At 50.3% G+C, this 20792-nt stretch overlaps 2 protein-coding genes across 15 annotated transcripts in view; one reads left to right on the forward strand and one right to left on the reverse strand.

Moving 5' to 3' along the window:
- The window catches only part of LOC112061375 (zinc finger protein 585A-like), a 145962-nt gene that overhangs the window by 107977 nt on the left and 17193 nt on the right, over positions 1-20792 (reverse strand). For 2 of the 13 annotated variants that reach the window (XM_065564819.1, XM_065564817.1), the window contains exons 5-6: positions 19730-20058; positions 19132-19237 (exon numbers count right to left, since the gene is read on the reverse strand). The exons of the other annotated variants lie outside the window; for them this stretch is intronic. In XM_065564819.1, coding sequence (XP_065420891.1) covers positions 19132-19237; positions 19730-19797 — 174 coding nt within the window. In that variant the 5' untranslated portion in view covers positions 19798-20058. The remainder of the gene's footprint in view (positions 1-19131; positions 19238-19729; positions 20059-20792) is intronic. 13 annotated transcript variants of the gene reach the window in all.
- Positions 5146-14913, forward strand: LOC101947387 (zinc finger protein RFP-like). 2 transcript variants are annotated; one of them, XM_065565018.1, is made up of 7 exons: positions 5147-5705; positions 8157-8252; positions 8853-9083; positions 9722-9744; positions 10467-10582; positions 12189-12248; positions 13206-14913. In XM_065565018.1, exons 1-7 carry the CDS (start codon positions 5289-5291, stop codon positions 13718-13720), a joined length of 1458 nt encoding a protein of 485 aa, XP_065421090.1. In that variant the 5' UTR covers positions 5147-5288; the 3' UTR covers positions 13721-14913. The 2 variants fall into 2 exon arrangements, with proteins under 2 accessions (XP_065421091.1, XP_065421090.1); XM_065565019.1 differs by lacking the exon at positions 12189-12248 and having other exon boundaries at positions 5146-5705; positions 13206-13853.

Here is a 20792-nt window from a genome sequence, read left to right on the forward strand (position 1 = left end):
ATAGATTCATAGATTATAGGACTGGAAGGGACCTCGAGAGGTCATCGAGTCCAGTCCCCTGCCCGCATGGCAGGACCAAATACTGTCTAGACCATCCCTGATAGACATTTATCTAACCTACTCTTAAATATCTCCAGAGACGGAGATTCCACAACCTCCCTAGGCAATTTGTTCCAGTGTTTAACCACCCTGACAGTTAGGAACTTTTTCCTAATGTCCAACCTAGACCTCCCTTGCTGCAGTTTAAACCCATTGTTTCTGGTTCTATCCTTAGAGGCTAAGGTGAACAATCAGGATTAATTGTTTTAATCATTTGAAATCCCTAGTTCCAATTGATTTCTTTGTTAAAATTATATGGTAAGAAAGAGAAAGGCAGCAATTTTTCAGTACTAGTGGCTGTGACACTTTTGTACTTTTTTGTCGGATTTTGGAAGTGAGTCATTTTTAAGTGAGCCAAGGAGGCAAGACAGATCAGACTCCTGAGAGGGGCGCAGTGGTGGGGAAAGGCTGAGAGCAACTGGCATATAGGACTAACAGAGAGAGCACACTAGAGAACACACAATGGTAGGGGGCGGGGCACTTCAGCGGTTTACTGGACTACAACTGGGGGACAAGAACAGCACCCTGCAATCCTTCAGGAAATCAAAAGGAGAGCACACTTTGCATTCATGAAAAGGGGGATTTCATCAATGATGGCTGGTGACCCTGGGAGAATGCTTTAACCATGGATTTTACCTGTAAAAGTTAATCTCAGCCTATCTGAATCCTGTTACACCTGGTGTTTGGTATGTAAACTGTTGGTCTTATTGCTTCGCTCACTATCTCTTCAATCTGAACTAATAAACTCTTGTTTGTTTTCACTAAAATATACATCTCAGTGCTGTGATGTTCTATTGGTGCTGATCCTCAGTTGAATCAAACAAGCTGGTGTTGTCCCGACGGCTTACCTGGGAATTTCTGAGTGTCCAGTGGAGAGGGGCTGGACACTACAGAAGGACATGTCAGAGGGGCTGGAGATGAGGTTGCACCTAGTGTTAATCTGTAAGGCAAAGTAAGGACTGGCAGAGCCCTGATGAGTTCATGTGGGGAGGTAAAAGGCTGGGGGTGACAGGGAACTGACAACCATTGAAACAGAAGCACGGCTCCCTCGCGCTGAGACGGGGGTGGGGGGAAACAAGGAGATTCACTGTCCGGGGTGTTGGGGCGGTGCTGAATTATTATGAATTACTGCACTTGTTATTAATTAATGTGGTGAACATGAATGTGGTACAGCTTGACATGTCTGAATTTGCTAGAGGATTCTGAGAGCAGGGCCTTCTGAGCATCACATGGTTACTGTGGAAATTTTTTATTCTGCATGTCTGTTCTGTTCCTGACCTTTGTCAGTCAATATGCCAGCTCACTAGGTAAAGAAAATGTATAATCACAAGATCAGTGATCGTGGCACAAGCTGACCTGGGGCAAAATGACCCCTTTGGAAGGCATCGCGCTGACAGCTTGAGTGAATGATTGATGAGAGTGTAAATGTGGGGTGATGTCTGGTGGGTGCCCCTTCAGCAGTCCCTTCCAAAGTATTAATTAGGAGAAAATTAGTAATAAAATGTCCACAGGGCATATGAGTCCTTTGAAAACCACTGCCTCGGGGGAATCCTTGATAGACCAGGTGACTGTGAATAGAAGACAATGAAAGAGAGAAATCCTCATCTAGATCAATAGCTATACGTGCTTTGCGAGCCAATCAGAATACTGTGTGGGGCCAGTATAAATATTGAGGGTTTATGCTTGGGGAATTGAGGCTCACTAGGGAGACATGAATTAGACAACCTTATACTGCTTCTGGAATTCTTTCTTAAATAAACTGTTGTGCATGGAGTCTACTGAATCTGACTTGTTGATTGGTACCGAGAAACATTCTGCCCAACTGTGAGCTGTTAAAGAGCCATCTCAACATTTGGTAGCAGAGGATGGTTACTGTGCCAGTGAATAAGTTAACTGTATCTAAACTGGTTGGATAAGCTAAAATATTGTCTTAAGATATTAGACTCAGTGGACAGGAAACGAGGATAGGATCAGATTGGGATCAGATTGGGATCAGATTGGTTACAGATTATTGGGAGAGAGGGAAATACACAATCACATGGAGTTGAATTAGTGCTATCTTCAAGTCTATGATGTTCTGCAAGTGCAAGCACGCCGGTTTTACTCTGGAGGACAAGGGGGATGCCCTGAAGCCTCCGGCTATGGTTAATGGGTGCTTGTTAAGACAGGTGTTTAAAAGCTTGGGGTCTGATCCATGTGTGACTGCTGCAGTCTCTACACTCCATAAGAAATGTTTGGACAACTTGTTGTTGGGGTATCAACAGGGCAATTCTCCCAAGAAAGTCCAAACAGCAGCACAAGTCATCTGTGCTATGTCTCAGGCTATAAATAAGCTCACAGAAAAGCATAATGCCTGTGAATATGAAAATGAAAATTTGGAACAGGAATTGGAAAAACTAAAATTGCAACATGAAAACCAGAAATGAAATCTGGATAGTTGGATGGTGGCAGGGGTCCCTTCCAGGGTGTGGTCAAGGAGCAGGGGGGGTTGGATGGGGTTCGGGGTTCCGGGGAGCATTCAGGGAGTAGGGGAAGGCTGGAAGGGGTGGGGGTACCAGAGGGTGGTCAGTGGGTAGGGAGCAGGGGGGTTGGATAGGGGCAGGGGTCCCGGGGGGAAGTCAGGGTGCAGGGGAGTGCATAGGAGGTGGGAGATCTGGGGGGCAATCAATGGGCAGGGAGTGGGGCGGTGTTGGATAGGAGAGGATCTAAACTTACCATGCACAGAGCAGTCGCCCTGTATCCCAGACTCCGACAGCCCCATCCCATTGTGTGACGTATTAGTCTGAGCATTCTTTTCTCTCGTTTTCCCTTCTAGGACATCAGAGGCACCTAGACCAGACATGTGGCTCCTTCTCACTCCCTCTCATACTTCTTGAGACTGGGCAGGGGTTAGACACCAGGTGAAAGCCACATCTCCCCTAAGCACAGTGTGGACAGGAGCCACATTTCTGCTACTTTCACTTTGTTCAAGTTAACCTTGAGGTTCTCGCCCTGTGAACAAAACGGTGGATTTACCCATCCCGGGGGAAAGATTATGAACTCGTTACATCCCTGGGGGATTGGCAGCCTGTAGACACTGGGATATAATATGGGCCTTTCACTGCTAGGTCTCTGCTTACCATAGTCACTGACTTTTATTTTTCCCTGGAGGGCTCCACCCCTGCTCTGCCCTCAGGTCCCACCCCTGCTCTGCCCTCAGGTCCCGCCCCCACTATGCCACTCCCCTGAGGCCCTGCTCTCACTCCACCTCTTCCTGACCCCACTCCACCCCCTCCCCTAAGGCCTTGCCCTCTGTCTGCCTCTTCCTGCCCCTGCTCCAACCCCTCTCCGAAATCATAGCCAATCTGCAGCTCGCTACTCTCTGCCCTCCCCCAGGCACCTCCCCTAGCCACCAAACAGCTCATTGGCAGCCCGCAGATCAGCTGTGGCTGGTGGGTGCTGAGCTCCCCCTATATTTTTTCCACAGGGGTTTGAGCTCCGGAGCACCTATGGGGTCAGCACCTCTGCTGCTTACAATCATGGGTCCGAGCAGTGACCAAATATAAAGAGTGACTTACAATGAGACTTAGCCCACGTCCTGTTGTTAATGGGCAAGTCGGTAAGGCCTAAATTTACAACAGTGGCCTAATTGTGGGTGTCTCGGTTTATCTCCTTGAAATACAGGAGTTCAGGCACATTTTCCACCTGCATTCACACCTGCAGCCGGAGTCAGTGGGTGCTGTGGGTGCCCAGCCCCTTGGAGAACCAGCCCCTCAGCACTTAGGTCAGGACCCAAATTTGAACCCTAAATCAAAAGAGATTCTTGACATTTGGACCCAGCCCATCATTGTGCTCTGGCTCCTGTGCCGGCTAGCACGGCTGTTTGTGTCTCCTCCCCAGCAGCCGCAGGCACAGGGAGTGCTCCTGGGCGGGGCGGGAGGGAGTGGGGTTGGGGCATGGACAGGCTGGAGGAGGAAGGGACGGAAAGGGATAGAGGGGTGTGGCCAGGGTGAAGCTGCACCTCTTATACTTGGCTGAGCCGCAACCTCTCTATTAACCACCTTGTTAAACTGCTGCAACGCTGGACTCGGGTAACTAGCTGCATCCGCAGCAGCATCTCTGCACAGCACGGCTCCTCCACCACAGCTGAATTCCCTCTCCTTGTCCCCGATGGCGCCTTCCCAGACTGCCCCAGGCCTCCTCAGTCTGTCCCCACACCCCCTCCTGCAACCGCAATGGGCAAGTGGCCTGAGAGGTCTCTGTGTATCCCACACCATGTGCCCTGCATCCCCTAATGCGAGCTCCCCTCACACCAGCTGCCCTCGGCCATTGGGCCCCAGCCCACACCTGGGGGACAGGAGCTTGATCTCCCTGCAGTCCCTGGTCTCTCTGCTGGGACTAACAAAAAGGGAGGAAATGGGTGCAGGGCTTGCTGGGTGTGGTTGTGTTACACGGTCACCTGCTCCACTAGGGCCCAGGCTGAGATCCCAGCACATTCCACAGGCCCCTGAGCTGCCATCAGATGGACTTTCAGCCTCGGTCCCTATGGGGGTGGGGGAGGCACTGGGTTACTGCCCTGGGGGAGCTGCTGGGGAAGGGAGGAGACTTACCTGCTCACAGACAATTTTAAACATTATAAAGCTTCAACTTTTTGAATCTCAGTGTCTAGTGTCATTAAATAGTTCTGGTCTGACCAAAATATTGTCTGATCCCCCCATAATTTCCCACAACCCTGACACTTTAAATTGGAATGAAATGCTTAAAACCCAGATTGTTGTGCAACTCTGAAAGTTTAATCAATAAAATATAAAAATTGCTTAAAATAAACATTATCTGTCACAATTATATATTATAAAAAAATTCTGCGCAGTCTGACTATCACTCCTGAAACACAGTTCCTACTCCTCCAGGCTCATCCTCACAGGGGGATGCCCCAGTGACCCTCCACACCAGCACAGGGGCTGACGGGAGGCCGGGAGCCCTTTTGGGATTTTAATTACAGGCTAATTTCACTGAAAGTTACCTGTCACAAGTGTGATTGTAAATTTTTTCACTAAAGCCTCCAGAGGTGAAATTGGCTGTGTGGTTCCTGCTCAGCAAACAGCATGAGTCATTTTCAAGCAAGGAAACACCCCCTTACTGCTGCAGGCGGGGCATAGTGTGAATTCAGGAAATTGAAACTAACCCTGATCCACTGCCCAGAGGGAGCCATGGCTGCAGAGAACCCCGTGGAAAGTCTCCAGGAGGAAGCTACATGTCCCGTCTGTCTGGACTATTTCACAGAACCTGTGAGTCTGGAGTGTGGGCATAATTTCTGCCGAGCCTGCATCAGCCAGTGCTGGGAGGGATCCGATACAGCCGCCTCGTGCCCTCAGTGCAGAGAAACTGTGCAACAGAGAAACCTCAGGCCCAACAGGCAGCTGGCAAATATCATAGAAATCGCCAAGCGGCTGAGTTTACAGGCAGCGAAAGGAGCAGGAGGGGATGGGGTGTGTGGGGAACACCAGGAGGCTCTGAAACTGTTCTGTGAAGAGGATGAAACCCTCATCTGTGTGGTGTGCGACAGATCCCGGGCTCACCGCGCTCACACGGTGGTTCCCATACAGGAAGCTGCCCAGGAGTACAAGGTAGGGAATTGCTGTCAGATTGAATGGGTTAACTTTTGGGTTTTAATGATAGGCTAATTTCACTGAAAGTTACCTGTCATGGGTGTGACTCATCATTCAGCTCTGTAAAGTCTTCATTGTACAGGAGATGATATAACAAAATTAATGATCTGCCAGTGTGATAACAGAGGCAAAATATCAGGTCTTGAAAGTAGGATCTACCCCACCCCTTCCCCAAGGCCTCTCCCATTCCCCACCCCCGAAGCCCCACTCACTCCATACCCCCCTCTCTCCATTTCTCGCTCTCCCCAACCCTCACTCACTTTCACCGGTCTGGGGCAGGAGGTTGGGGTTCAGGTGTGGGGGCAGACTCTTGGCTAAGGACAAGAGGTTTGCATGTGGGAGGGGGCTCTGCACGGAGCCTTGCTCAGGATGTTGGGGTGCAGGAGGGGGTGAGGGGTGCAAGCTCTGGGAGGGAGTTTGGGTGCAGGAGGGGGCTCCAGGCTGGGGCAGTCTGTTGGGGTGCAGGAATGGGTATGGGGTGCTGGCCCTGGGAGGAGGGCAGGGGGTTAGGTTGCAGGAGGGGGCCTGGGATGCAGGAGGTGGTGTGGGGTGTTGCGTGAAGGGGGGATATGGGGTTTGGCTCCAGCTGGGCAGCACTGACTTACCTCGGGAGGCCCCCAGTCAGTGGTGCAGTGGGGCTAATACAGGCTCCATGCCTGCCCCAGCCATTCGCCACTCCTGGAAGGGGCCAACATGCCCCTGTGGCCCCGGGATAGGCATGTGGCTCTGTGTGCTGCCCCTCTCTGCAGGCACCGCTCCCGCAGCTCTCACTGGCCACAGTTCCCCATTCCCGGCCAATGGGAGCTGCGGGAGCGGTGACTGCAGGCAGGGCAAGTAGCGCCGTGTGGCTGGGGCAGGCAGGTAACCGCGCTGTGCCACCGGAGATTGCGATCGACAGGGAAAGTCTCCAGCATCGACTGGTAGGTGACCACTGGTCTAACTAGACAGAAGGTGGGAAGGGAAACTGAGGCACAAAGCAAGGCAGCGAGTTGCCCACAGTCACCCAGCAGTCAGTGACAGAGCTTAATATAGAACCCAGTTCTCCCCAGACCAAAACCCAAATCACTTTGCCATGCTGCCATCTTCGCATCACCCCACGCAGTGATGAAGTGTGTCCATTAGGAGGCAAAGATGCCTTGATAAAGGTCCCAGACCCAACAGGGAGAGGAGGTATCTCACTGGGATTCTAAACTCCTGTGTTGCTCCATGATGGATTAAACTCAGATGCTGCCGGCCTGCACTAGAGGAGATCACTGGGCTAAACACTGTGTGGGACCCCGAGCACCTTCAGTCCTCACACAAAAGAGCTCCAGGCAGCTCAGGTCCATGCCAAGTACCACTGGGATTACACTGGGTTGTAGCAAAACTAAGCACAGACTAGAGCTGACTGGTGCCAGTCTGACCTGTTCTGTTGTGTACGTGGGCAAGGACCAGCCAAAGTGGTTCCATTAGTCCCACCAGGCAGCCTTTTGAAATCTCCCAGAATGCACTGCTTCCAGGATCTTTACCAGGGAATGGAACCGTGGGACATCTGCCCAGGGGCCATTGCCACGGAAAGGGTTTAGGACAGCACTGGGGAAAACCCCAACCCGTTCTTCATACAAATCTGCATCATGTCTAATTAGGGAGGTCACCGAGGTTTCCCCAGAACATAGGACATGGCCACGCCTGCCTGCATGGGCCCGTCCTCACCAGTAGCAGCCATCCTGCGTGGGACCCCCCCCCACTGCTTTTTTCAGCGTGCCACCCACCTGCATCATTCTGCATGAAGGTGCCACTCCAGCCCTGCCCCCACCCTCATGGGTGTCCTTCTACATCCTCAGTCTCCTCCTCTCACTTCTGCACCAGACAAAGCCACATCCGGTGCGGAGTCCCTGCCGGACAGGGATAGTGCTCCACAAAACTGGACTTTGCAGCTTCCAACCAGACGAATGGCCTCCTGACGTATCATGGGGTTTGCCCTGGTGCTTAAACCAGCTCTGCCCAACCAGTGCAGTCCCCAGGGCTTCAGGGCTGAAATCCCAGCCCATATTTAAACCCTGGTGGCTTCTGGGATTTGTATCACTTGGTTTGTTAAATGTTCTACAAAACAAGTTTATTGATTCACCCCCATGTGACTCTGGTGTCCTGTTACGCTCTGTACCACTAATCAGTTCACAAATACCAGTAAAGCTTGGTTATAATTGAGATCTCTGTCTAATTACTAAAAAGACTGAACCTGAATTGATAACAAGTCTGAATGTGACACACTTCCAGTCTCCATTAGTAAGATTTTATCTCCTTGGTGACCCTGATGTCACAAAGCAATTAGAACGACAGTCATCTTGGGTTTTGGGTGGAAAAACACCCACTTCCAAGTACATCTCAACTATCCCGATGAAACCTCCCAAATCATTTCTGTTTCTTCAGGAAAGAATCCAGGCCCATTTCAAGACTCTGAGGGAAGAGAGAGAAAAGCTGCTGGGATTGAAAGCGACTGCAGAGGGGAAGAGCCGGGAGTATCTGGTAGGTGCCTGTTGTTCTGAACTAGCGGTGGCAGTGGGAAGTCTGTTTGGAGGCAGACTCCTCTGTGGCCTTGGTGAACATGGTCTTGTGTGTGTTTCTCCATGATCATGGATTGCTGGGTTAGGTTCATGTGTAGACAAGCCATAAGCTTCCATTGCAGTTGATGAGTTAATGTCTAGCCCTTGTTGTTTACCCAGAAATCCTCCCCAAGTGAACTGAATGGCCCCGTGAAGTGCTGTCCGCTGTGCCTGGTCATTTTGTGCATTTTTTAAATGTTTGTTTCTTTTAACACCCCTGGTGTCTCTGTCAGTGTAGTGCTGAGTCCTGCCTCTTGCTGCTCTGGGTCGGAATTTCCAGAGACCATAAATAACAGAATTTGCTGACCATGACAGGAATGGAAACATCCCTTTCAGAGGGATACAGGGGCCAAAGGGGAAGGTGCAAGAGAATCCCCTGCCTACTACGCACAGGGTAAAGTCAAACGTCAGAAATCTTAGGATTTTCAAAGAAATTCAGCCTCCTCCCCACTCAGCTCTCCATGAAAGGACCCCGGGCTCCATCCATATGTCCCTGACCAGCCCTTGCCCTATTTTCATACAGAAACAAACACAAACCGAGAGGCAGAAGATTGTGTCTGAATTTCACCAACTGCAGCAGTTCCTGGGGGAACAAGAGCGACTCCTGCTGTCCCAGCTGGAGAAGCTGGACGAAGAGATTGTGAGGATCCAGAATGAAAATGTCAGTCAACTCTCCGAGCAGGTTTCCCGTCTCAGTGAGCTGATCAGTGAGCTGGAGGGGAAGTGTCAGAAACCAGCAAGTGAATTCCTGCAGGTGAGACTGAATGAGAAACATAGGTGGGCTCTCCAGGGCAACCAGTAGGTGACACTGAGGGAGGAGCTGGCTTCCCTGCCGATCAACTCCTCCCCCTCCCTCCAGCACCACCTGCCTGCTACAATAAGTTGTTCCACTGTGTGCAGGAGAGGCTGGGAGGGAGGGGGAGGAGCGGGGAGGGAGTGTGCTCACAAGAGGAGGCGGGGAAGAGACAGACTGTGGGTGGAGTGGGAGCGGGAATAATTGGGCAGGGGTATGGCATTGGGGGAAGGTTTGGAGTGGGGGTGCGGCATAGGGTTGAGCACCCCCAGGGACAATTGGAAACCAGCACCTGTCATTAGAAACATGCCAGAAACACACAGGGAAGGGAGGGCTCCTGAATCATAAGCACTGGAGTCCAGCAGTCGGCAATCTCTATGTAACTCAGCGTGTGCATTGCTGACATGTGATTGAATATTATTCTTTGCAGAGTCACAGACACAGAGATATGAGAGATGGAAAAGCCCCATTAGCTCAGGGAATCCATGGCCCTGGGGCCAGGGCAGGGCCTTGCTTCACCATATTTGCAAAATCTCTTTCCTGAATTCCTGTGTGTGTGTCAGAGGGGACTGAAATTCTTTTGTCTCTCTCTCTTCTAGGATATTAAAAGCACCTTGAGCAGGTACGTGTCTCTCTCTTACTCCCCCTCACACTTCACAACGCTGGGAAAGGGCTTGGTGGTGATGTTAGCACTGCATCTCCCCAGGGCTCTACAGCAAAATGTGTGGGGAAGGTCACATGTTGGATACAAATCTCTCTGATCAACTTCATTCTGAGGTTCTCACCCTTCTATAGAAGAATCTGGAATTCTCCATGTAGTGGGAAAGACTGACCAAGTATTTCCTAGATATGTGAGCTCCCTGGGGGATTGGCTGCCTCGGGATTGCGGGGATGGAATATGGGCCTATCACTGCTGGGGCACTGGTCACTATTCAGTCCAGGGCAGCAGCGATCAAGAGTCTTTCCCACCTGAGGACTGTTTGGAGGCCTGTGTGGAATGAGCTGGGGACGGGGGAGTTGGTGTCTCAGTCTAGTTCCTAGAGGGCAGAGCACTTCACCCAGGAACTTCCTGTCCCTCAGATCATGGAGGCCAAGGAGTGAATTGGCCATGGAGACTCAATTTTCCTTTTATCCCAGAGCTGGTCTCTCCAGTCCAGAGTTGAAGAATATTAATGAGTCCTTTGAAGGGAAGGTTGCACGGCCATGGGCTGTGCTGCACCTGCTCTGAGGCTGGGAGAAGTTGAGGAATTCTAACTCCAGGCCCATTAGAGCAGTGACTCCCTAACCAGAACTTATAATGAGTCACACAATGAAATATAATCATGTGAAACTGTTTCTCTCCAGGTGTGAGAAGGGGAAGTTCCAGCAGCCAGAGGAGATTTCTCCTGAACTGGAAGAGCAAGTCAGTGGTTTCTCCTGGAAAATGACTGCGCTATTGGAGACTCTGGGGAAATTCAAAGGTTGTAGAAGGGATCTAGGAACGGAAATTGGGATGAGCCTCTGAGACTGAGGGAGGAGAGTGGCTCTGGCCAATTGGTTCACAATTAGATGATGCTTCTATTTAATTGTTGGGTGAGAATGTCACGCACTTGGGGTCCAAGTCACTCAGGTTGATTAATTCAAACCTTTATTTCTACCAAAAACCATGCCGTGCCATGACAATTACTGTTAAAGAAAGAAAGACTTTAAGGCCAAAAGGGACCATCATGATCATCCAGTCTGACCTCCTGCACATTGCAGGCCACAGAACCTCACCCACCCACTCCTGCAATAGACCCCAACCTCTGGCTGAGTTACTGGAGTCCTCAAATCATGATTTAAAGACTTCAGGTTACAGATAATCCACCATAGACACTAGCTTAAATCTGCAAGTGACCCATGCCCGACACTGCAAAGGGAGGCAGAAACCCCCCAGATCCTTTGCCAATCTAACTTAGGGGAAATTCCTTCCGACCCCGAATATGGTGGTCAGTTGAATGCCGAGCATTTTGGCAAGACCCAACAGTGAGACATGCGGCCAAGAATTCTCTATAACTCAGAGCCCTCCCCATCTACTGCCCCATCACCAGTCATGGGGCACATTTCTCAAAGGTAGACAGAGCCCATCACTGGACTCAGGTCCTGTATGCAGCTAGTCTGGGCCAAATGGGCTTTAGGGAAGGGGAAAGCCCCTCCCCCATGGTCAGGGATCTCTTCAGCACAGGAGCCTCTGGTGCCTCCTTCACAGCAGCTGCAGGCACAAGGCATGTTCCTGAGAGGGCTGGGAATGGGGTGGGGGTGGTGAGGGTGGGAGGAAGAGGGAGGGGGTGGACGAGGGACAGAGGGACATGGGCAGTGTAAAGCTGGGCCTCTGACACTCTGCACGCTGGGCAAGACACACGGGGGCCATTGTCATAGGGATGTAACTGGCTGCTTCAGAACTTCCTCAGCCTGTTCCAAGGTCTGCACCGGCCCCTGCAGCCACTGAATAGCAGAGTGACCCCTCTCCTGCTGGTACGGGGTGAATCTGTCCCATTGAATCAACCTTCCCCCACTGCAATTTCCACAATTATAAAATGGTTTTACTATTATTTCTATGTCTGCCTACGGAGGACAAGGCCCTGTCATGCCGCACTCTGTAGAGATGCTGAGTAAACAGACCAAACAGCTCGCAATTAGAGCCAGGATTTAGCAAACTCTCAATATCCCATTAGAGTCAGAGGGACCGAAGTGGATAAAGTTACTTTTATACCAAAGTCTTTGCAGGCTCTGGGTCTAAGTTACAACAAAAGGCAGTAAGTGAATGAGACAAACCAACTGAAGTTTGAAGGGTGGGAGGGGATGAGGAGGTGATCTCACTGACAGACTGTCTGTCCTGGGATGGTTGTGAGGCTGCAGGGATGTTGGTTCCATTGCTGGGAGATGCCTGAATGAGAGAGGAAAGAGACGGTTTCAGACCTTTTTATATTAAATATTTGAGTGTTTCTCGGTGTGTTTCTCTGTCATAATTAAAATACAGTTCTAGGAGTTGAGAGTTATAAATATGAAAGCCTGAAATCTCGTCTCCTTTCTCCTTCCCCCCTCCAGACACTCTGCCGTCTGCACTAGAGACAAAAAGAGGAGGATCCCTAGGAGCATTCAGACAGGGTTAGTTTGCACCTGGAGATTGTCTTTAACTTATCAGAAAATGTCTTCACGAGATTGTAGCTAGTTACCAACCAAACCGACATCAACCACGACACACACAGCCCTAAAAACAACACACTGCACAGTGAGGGGCTCCCACGCTGAAGTCACACAAACACTCCTGACACCAACCTTCGTGCTGAGTTCATGCCCACGCTGCTGAACAGAAAAACTCTCCGTGAGCAGCCTGTGAACAGAGCTCTCTGCCCTGAGGGCTGACACATCCCTCTGCTTTATCCCGGTGCAGGGGGTCTCCCCATCACTCTTCTCCAACATCCGGCCTTTCCTCTGGGCAGGGCTGGGCTCTCCCACTGGAGCTGCTCCCTGCTTCCTGGATTGGGGAGACACTCTCCCTGTGAGACTGTCAGCTCCTCTCTTCTCTCTAGACTGTGGATGGGGTTACCCCACCCAATGCCCCCTCCTACTCTGCTCTTAAGCAGCTCTTCCCCAATGCTGCACCTTCCTCTCTGTTCCCCAGCCTGGGAGTGGAGGCTGCCCCACCCAATGCCATTCCCTACTCTCTGGTCTTAATTGGCTCTTCCTACTCTGGCCGGGGAGTGCAGGCTGTATTTAGGGGAGGGAACTTCCCTCTGGGGTTCAAAGCTGGTGCCTGCCTCCTCTGCTTCCTCCTCACTTCCTGGCTGTGTCTCTGATGCTGGGAATGGAGCAGCCCCAGCAGAGGGAACAGGGAGCTGATTCCTCAGCAACGAAATGAAAAACTAATGAAGTGGGTCCCATTACACAGAGTGAGGAACTGCAGTGACATCTCTGCTCAGTCTCAGGTGCCCAGGACAGAGGCAGCTCCCTGGGATCCAGGCCTGTCCCAGCCAGGACCGGGCTTCTGGGGAGTGCGAGAAATGGTCCCAGCCTCCCCCAGGGCTGTGCTCTGCCCCTAACGCTCTGATTCTCTCTCTCCAGCGAATGTGACTCTGGATCCAGACACGGCTTATCCCAACCTCGTCCTGTCTGAGGATCGGAAAAGTGTGAGATGGGGAGACACACGGCAGCAACTGCCCAACAACCCTGAGAGATTTAACTATTGGGCCTGTGTGCTGGGCTGTGAGGGATTCACCTCAGGGAGACATTGCTGGGAGGTGGAGGTGGGGGATGGGGGATACTGGGCTGTGGGGGTGGCCAGAGAGTCTGTGGGGAGGAAGGGACTGATCAGCCTTAACCCTGAGGGGGGGATCTGGGCTGTGCAGCGGTGGGGGGATCGGTTCCAGGCTCTCACCTCCCCTGCGACCCCCCTGCCCCTGAGCCGGGCCCCCAGCAGGATCCGGGTTTGTCTGGACTGTGACCGGGGGCAGGTGACATTTATCGATGCTGGTGACGAGGCCCCGATCTTCACTTTCCCGCCGGGCTTCATCCCTGGGGAGAGAATCCGACCCTGGCTCTGGCTGTGGGGGGGATTCTGGCTCTGCCTGTGTCCCTGAGACAAGCAGCAGAGGGAGGAACCAGAAATCAGACTCTCTAGCCTCACACACCCTAGTCTCTATGGTCTTGGAGGACTCCTGTCTACCCAGTCCCTGGCTCCTCATCTCTATGACCTGTGGAAGCCCCTCCCCTTCCCTGCAGCACCAGGGATGGAAGCAGGAGGGGGCATGAACCCCTGGGGTTGCAGGAGGGGCAGAGGGGCCCTGAGGGACAGATGCGGGGGCTCAGAAAGGAGTAGCACTAACAGCCAGGCTGGGGACAGGCAGAGATGGGGGTGGCAGAGACACAGAATTAATGAATCAGGGTTTGGGGAGAATCTGGAAGCTCCACAGCAGCAGGGAGCGTTTTCTACAGATCTGTGGGATTAGATCTCATGGGGTCTCCCAGCCAGAGCTCCTGCCGCAGGGGCCCAAGTCACCTTCCCCTGTAACTACAGGATAGCTGGTAACCCTGTAATTGTCACAAAGGGCGGGGGGAAGGTGAGATGGGTGTAGTTTGACAAAAAAAACTGTGACACAATGAGGATTTTTTTTAAGGTTAATAATCTCATGTTTTTTTTTTTTTAACTCCTGAGACTGGCAGCACTGGGAGAGGCAGGGACAGGGTGGGTTTACCCAGAGGGAATTAGAAGAAGCAAGAAGAAAAATGTGAATGAAAATGAAACAAGAATCAAGGGAGAGTCCAGGAGAAATGGTGGAAAATAGAATTGAGAAAAGTGACAGGAAAATATCCCTGGCAGGGGAACCAGCCATTCAGCAAGAGGGGAAGGGGCAGCAAGAGGGGAAAGGGTAAAAGCAGAGAAAAGAATGGAGCAGCCATGGGGGATGATCTGTGGGAGGGAGGAGAGCAGAGTGGGAGAAGAAAATAAACAGGGGTGGGAAGTGAGGGCTACAAAAATGCTGAGTAGAAAATGGTGGGATGAAAGAAAAGGGAGAAGGAAAAGGAATATGAGAGGGACAGAGGGATTTATTACATGTTACTGAAAGAGAGCGACTGTAACTTATCAATTCCCTATATTAGTTCCTGAGCAACTGTACGGTTCTTGTGCCATTAAGAAAACTATTCTCGGTAGCTGGGGAATCTCCTTTCCATGCTGTGGTTGTTAAGGCTCCTTCTCAGCTCTGGGTTTGGACAAGGGTGTTCGGTGAGAAAGTTGGCAACCCAAATTTTGTAAATAAAACATTACAAACAATTCTTGCCTGTTCCACTTTACTGTCCCAGCTGCAGGTGCTGGTTGCAGCATCATGGGATTTGCTTCCTGACTTGGTTGTGACTCCCCAGCACCCACAGAAAATATCACACCTCTAGGAGGAGAGTTTGGGGTTTTACTGGGATATGTCACTATCCAGCCTGTGCTCTGTCTCTGTCCTGTACACACCCATGCCAATCAGGAATTGCTCAGCTGTGCTCTGTGGAGAGCTGACTGGTTACACAGGGTGCAATCCATGAAGAGACTTGGGTGTTGCAATGCTGAGCGTCATGGCAGGGCCTAACTTGTAGGCAACTAGAAAATCACAGTCGGCAATTTTGCAAACCTGAGTTGGGGCCTGAATTCCCTACACAGTGCGAGGGCATCACAGGCAACTTAGAGTGTGATTCACAAAAGGCAGCTCAGTGGGGAGGGGGGAGCCATCTAAGCTAGTCAATGGGAGATGCCAACAAGGGAGGGGTGTCCTAAGTCCTGTCCCCTCTCACAGACAGGTTCCTAAATCAGGGCCACAGAGGGGCATGTGTCTCTACTTAGCAACCCACAGATGGGAACCCAGTGCCTGACATCAGGTGACTCAGGCTCCTAAGGCGTTTCTTGCTGGAATGAGGTAGGCACCTGCCTTGCTCCACACAAAATGTGAGGGGTGGGGGGAAGGAGAATGTGGTTTTGGTGATGTCAACCAGCGTATAATGTTTACCCCCACGGTTAGAGCACTCAGCTGGCATGTGGGAGACCCAGGTTCCGTTTTCCCGTCATGCTGTCTAAAGCAGGGGTGTTCAAAGTCTGGGTCATGGCTGGTCAGGGGAAGGGGAACAGCAAACAGTGGCCACTGGGTGCTGTGAACAGTGGGGCCTGTGGACGCTCAGGTAAACAAAGCATCTGCCAGTGGCTTTCCCTGACCAGCTGTTATGCTCATACAAAGCACACGGGATCTTTATAGAGGAAGGTAAATACACACAGCGTTTATTGAGAATACCACAGTTAGCATATGCTTTAGACACACACACACACACACACAGTCCTGCAGTGATGTTTATAGCTACCAGTCTAGAGTCTGGATCAATCTAGTGGCCAGCCAGATTGGTCGCAGAGGGGAGCGGGGTTTTATCGGTCGCGATCCGATGCTCCTGGAGTGTGGCAAGACGAACCCAAAGTCCTATGGCAAAGCATTCTGTTCTTATAGGTTTTCTTCTCTGTTGAAGCCTATGGATTTTGCTGTGTCACTTTGTGACCGGTTACTTCTTAATTGGTGTAAACATTCCAATACACCTCCGAGAAGGTCATCCTGTCCTTTGTTCCGATTTAATCAATTGTCTTTAGGGGTGCCAGCCTTTACCTCAGGGTCGTCAATCTGCCCTTCATTATGGATGCGTGTTGATGATTCTTTGATGTCCTATAAGTTTCTTCACTTCTTCTTCCTTGACTCTGGCTATAATAATGGCCTTCACACCTTACCTTTTTCTGATGCATACATTCCTCATTCACACAAACAGACTGAGAATACAAACAGCAGTATTTTATATTGAGCAAAAAGACATTGCAAATTAAACCCTGCTAAGTTTTACAATCAATAACCAAGACAATTTACATTGAGACCCAGGCCTTCAATATTCCTCTAATCTACTTAACATAGACACAATAGATTTCAGAGTAGCAGCCATGTTAGTCTGTATCCGCAAAAAGAACAGGAGTACTTGTGGCACCTTAGAGACTAACAAATTTAGTAGAGCATAAGCTTTTGTGGACTACAGCCCATGTCTTCGGATGCATATAGAGTGGAACATATATTGAGGAGATATATATACACACATACAGAGAGCATGAACAGGTGGGAGTTGTCTTACCAACTCTGAGAGGCCAATTAAGTAAGAGGAAAAAAACTTTTGAAGTGATAATCAAGATAGCTCAGTACAGACAGTTTGATAAGAAGTGTGAGAATACTTACAAGGGGAGATAGATTCAATGTTTGTAATGGCTCAGCCATTCCCAGTCCTTATTCAATCCTGAGTTGATTGTATCTAATTTGCATATCAATTCCAGCTCAGCAGTCTCTCGTTGGAGTCTGTTTTTGAAGTTTTTCTGTTGTAAGATAGCCACCCGCAGGTCTGTCATTGAATGGCCAGACAGGTTAAAGTGTTCTCCCACTGGTTTTTGAGTATTATGATTCCTGATGTCAGATTTGTGTCCATTAATTCTTTTGCTTAGAGACTGTCCGGTTTGGCCAATGTACACGGCAGAGGGGCATTGCTGGCACATGATGGCATATATCACATTGGTAGATGTGTAGTTGAATGAGTCTCTGATAGTGTGGCTGATGTAATTAGGTCCTATGATGGTGTCCTTTGAATAGATATGTGGACAGAGTTGGCAACCGGCTTTGTTGCAAGGATAGGTTCCTGGGTTAGTGTTTTTGTTGTCTGGTTTCTGGTGAGTATTTGCTTCAGGTGGGGGGGCTGTTTGTAAGTGAGGACTGGCCTGTCTCCCAAGATCTGTGAGAGTGAGGGATCATTTTTCAGGATAGGTTGTAGATCCTTGATGATGCGCTGGAGAGGTTTTAGTTGGAGGCTGAAGGTGACGGTTAGTGGCATTCTGTTACTTTCTTTGTTGGGCCTGTCCTGTAGTAGGTGACTTCTGGGTACCCTTCTGTCTCTGTCAGTCTGTTTCTTCATTTCAGCAGGTGGGTGTTGTAGTTGAAAGAATGCTTGACAGAGATCTTGTAACTGTTTGTCTGAGGGGTTGGAGCAAATTCAGATCTATTTTAGAGCTTGGCTGTAGACAATGGATTGTGTGGTGTGGTCTGGATGAAAGCTGGAGGCATGTAGGTAAGTATAGCGGTCAGTAGGTTTCCGGTATCGGGTGGTGTTTATGTGACCATCGCTTATTAGCACTGTAGTGTCCAGGAAGTGGATCTCTTGTGTGGACTGGTCCAAGCTGAGGTTGATGGTGGGATAGAAATTGTTGAAATCATGGTGGAATTCCTCAAGGGCATCTTTTCCATGGGTCCAGATGATAAAGATGTCATCAATGTAGCTCAAGCAGACAAAAACTGAGGAAGCGTTGTTCTAAGTCAGCCATAAAAATGTTGGCATACTGTGGGGCCATGTGGGTACCCATAGCAGTGCCGCTGACTTGAAGGTATACATTGTCCCCAAATGTGAAATAGTTGCACGTGAGGACAAAGTCACAAAATTCAGCCACCAGCTTTGCCGTGACATTATCGGGGATCCTGTTCATGACAGCTTGTAGTTCATCTTTGTGTGGCGTGTTGTGTAGAGAACTTCTACATCCATAATGGCCAGAATGGTGTTTTCTGGAAGATCACCAATGGATTGTAGTTTCGTCAGAAGTCAGTGGTGTCTCGAAGACAGCTGGGAGTGCTAGTAACGTAGGGCCTGAGGAGAGAGTCTACATAGCCAGACAATCTTGATGTCAGGGTGCCAATGCCTGAGACGATGGGACATCCAGGATTTCCAGGTTTATGGATCTTGGGTAGCAGATAGAATACTCCCGGTCGGAGTTGTAGGGGTCTCTGTACAGATTTGATCGTGTGGTTTTTCAGGGAGTTTCTTGAGCAGATGGTGTAGTTTCTTTTGGTAACCCTCAGTGGGATCAGAGGGTAACGGCCTGTAGAATGTAGTGTTAGAGAGCTGCCTAGCAGCCTCTTGTTCATATTCCGACCTATTCATGATGACTGACTACTTGCAGCCCCACCCAGAATCCCACTAGTCACAGGGAAAACTAAACAAAACATTAAATCTCTGGGAGGGCTGGAGAAGCAGAATCCCCGCCGCATCCTGCTCAGAGCAGCCAGGAGGCTTCAGGGGGTGGGGAGAAGGTGAGAGCTCCTTATCCCCCCCAGCACACAGAGCATGGCAGGGTCTTCCCATTTCCCACACGCCTGCCAGCCACAGGCTGATACGGGAAGCAGAGCTCTGAGCCGGGGACATGGACAGGAACCTCAACAGCTTCCCTTCGTGTTTCACGGCAGCCTTTGGCCAATGGGGTGTTCCCTGGGACAGAAATGGGGGAATGTCGCCCCCTCCCATTGCCGCCAATGGGCCTGTTCATAAAATCAGACCCAGGTTGATCATGTTCTAGCAGGTTTATCACACACTGTCCCCTCCCTGCCTCACACTGTATGTTTCCTGCCCCTCCCCCTCTACAACAAATCCTCCCCACAGCTCTCTGCAAATCCCCTACCTGAGCTGGCTCCATCACAGCCATTTCCCTTCCCTGTCCCCTGGAAGACGGGACCATCTGGAGCGAAACGTGGTTGCGAGTCCTCAGCCTGTCGGGGTGAGAGGGGCTCTGGGGGAGGTTACAGAAGAGGCTCAAGTCCATTTCACACCCCGATTCCACCCCCCCCAAGACTCTGAAATTGCTTTGCCCCAGGCCCCCTGAATCTCTCTCCCTAGAGACAGGCTCTGGGCTCTGCCACTGGGAAAACCCTCAGTCACTTTATCACAACATAGTTCTGGTCCTTCCCCGTAGCACTGAACGCACTTTGACACCAATAGGTCCCTGAAAGGGGCCCTTTGTGCAGAGACATTTCCCTCCCCGGCTCCAACCCTTTCCCCAGATCTCTCTGTTGAGTGTGTTTTGTTATAGTGTTGCAGTCTGTTAAAATATGTATATATTAAATCTAATATGTAGTTTGGAAATATATAGCAGCAATCCAAGATGGAGTTTGAACTGCCATCTTGTGACCTCCATCTTGTTGTCTACAGTTATCATGGCCCAGTCATGACTGGATCCAACTCTTTTTTCCCATCACGGGCAGCTCCAAGGACAATCTTACCTCAGACTGTTTCCCACCTTTGCTGGGACTGTACCATATTCTCCCATCACTAAAGGGACTGAACTCATTGACAAGTGGCACAGTCCATCCCAGTGACGGTGCGTGCGTGGTTCCGGCTTCACAGCTCCAGTGCATCATTGAAGGGCACCACCGTTCCTGAAGTGAAGACGACATTCCACCTCACCTGCTCCTGGATACAACATCATCAGAGGATTCTCATTCTGCTTCTTCCGCCCTGAGACATCAAGGGACTCTCCAGTGCTCCTCCTCTGCGGGTCCCAATTACCCAACGAGTGCAGGTCCTGGACTTCACCACCGCCGCCGATGTGCTGCCAACACAGTGAGATAAATAGGGTTTTCTCAGTTGGGGTTTATAGATATATGGAGATATACCTATCTCATAGAACTGGAAGGGACCTTGAAAGGTCATTGAGTCTAGCCCCCTGCCTTTACTAGCAGGACCAAGTACGGATTTTGCCCTAGATGGCCCCCTCAAGGATTGAACTCATAACCCTAGGTTTAGCAGGCTAATGCTCAAATCACTGAGCTATCCTAGGGTGAGTTGTATTTTGGACCGGAGCTTCATGTTCCTGTTTTAAAAGCTGCTGTTTCACTGTTTGTCTTGTTATTTAGCTACTGTTCTTTCATACTTACTCCTTCCCTATCTGGTATTCATTCCCTTCATACACTTACCTGTTGTTTTCATCTTTACCTATTGTCAGTTTTTATTATTTGCACTACACATAGGGAAGAGGGAGGGAGATCCATACACCAGTCCACTGGTGATAGACACGAGAGAGGTGGGTCTGCTCTTCTGAGTAAAAGGGGCTTGCTTTTACATCTCAATGCCTACACCACTATACATCTAAAGTTATCTTGGCTCCCCTTTGAGGTAACATCTCCATCACCTGGAGGCTCAGGCTCAGGGGCTGGTATGGTTAGAGTGGTTCGAACCACTGGAGAACGTGCCCCTGGGGCTGGTCTCAGAGGGGTGTGATGAAGTGGGAATGTTCTGAATGTTTTCTCTGAATACCGAGTATGTGCCTCAGTCTCCCCATGTGTT

This window comes from Chrysemys picta, chromosome 12 (genome assembly GCF_011386835.1).
Source record: "Chrysemys picta bellii isolate R12L10 chromosome 12, ASM1138683v2, whole genome shotgun sequence".
In the NCBI taxonomy this organism is placed as follows: Eukaryota; Metazoa; Chordata; order Testudines; family Emydidae; genus Chrysemys; species Chrysemys picta.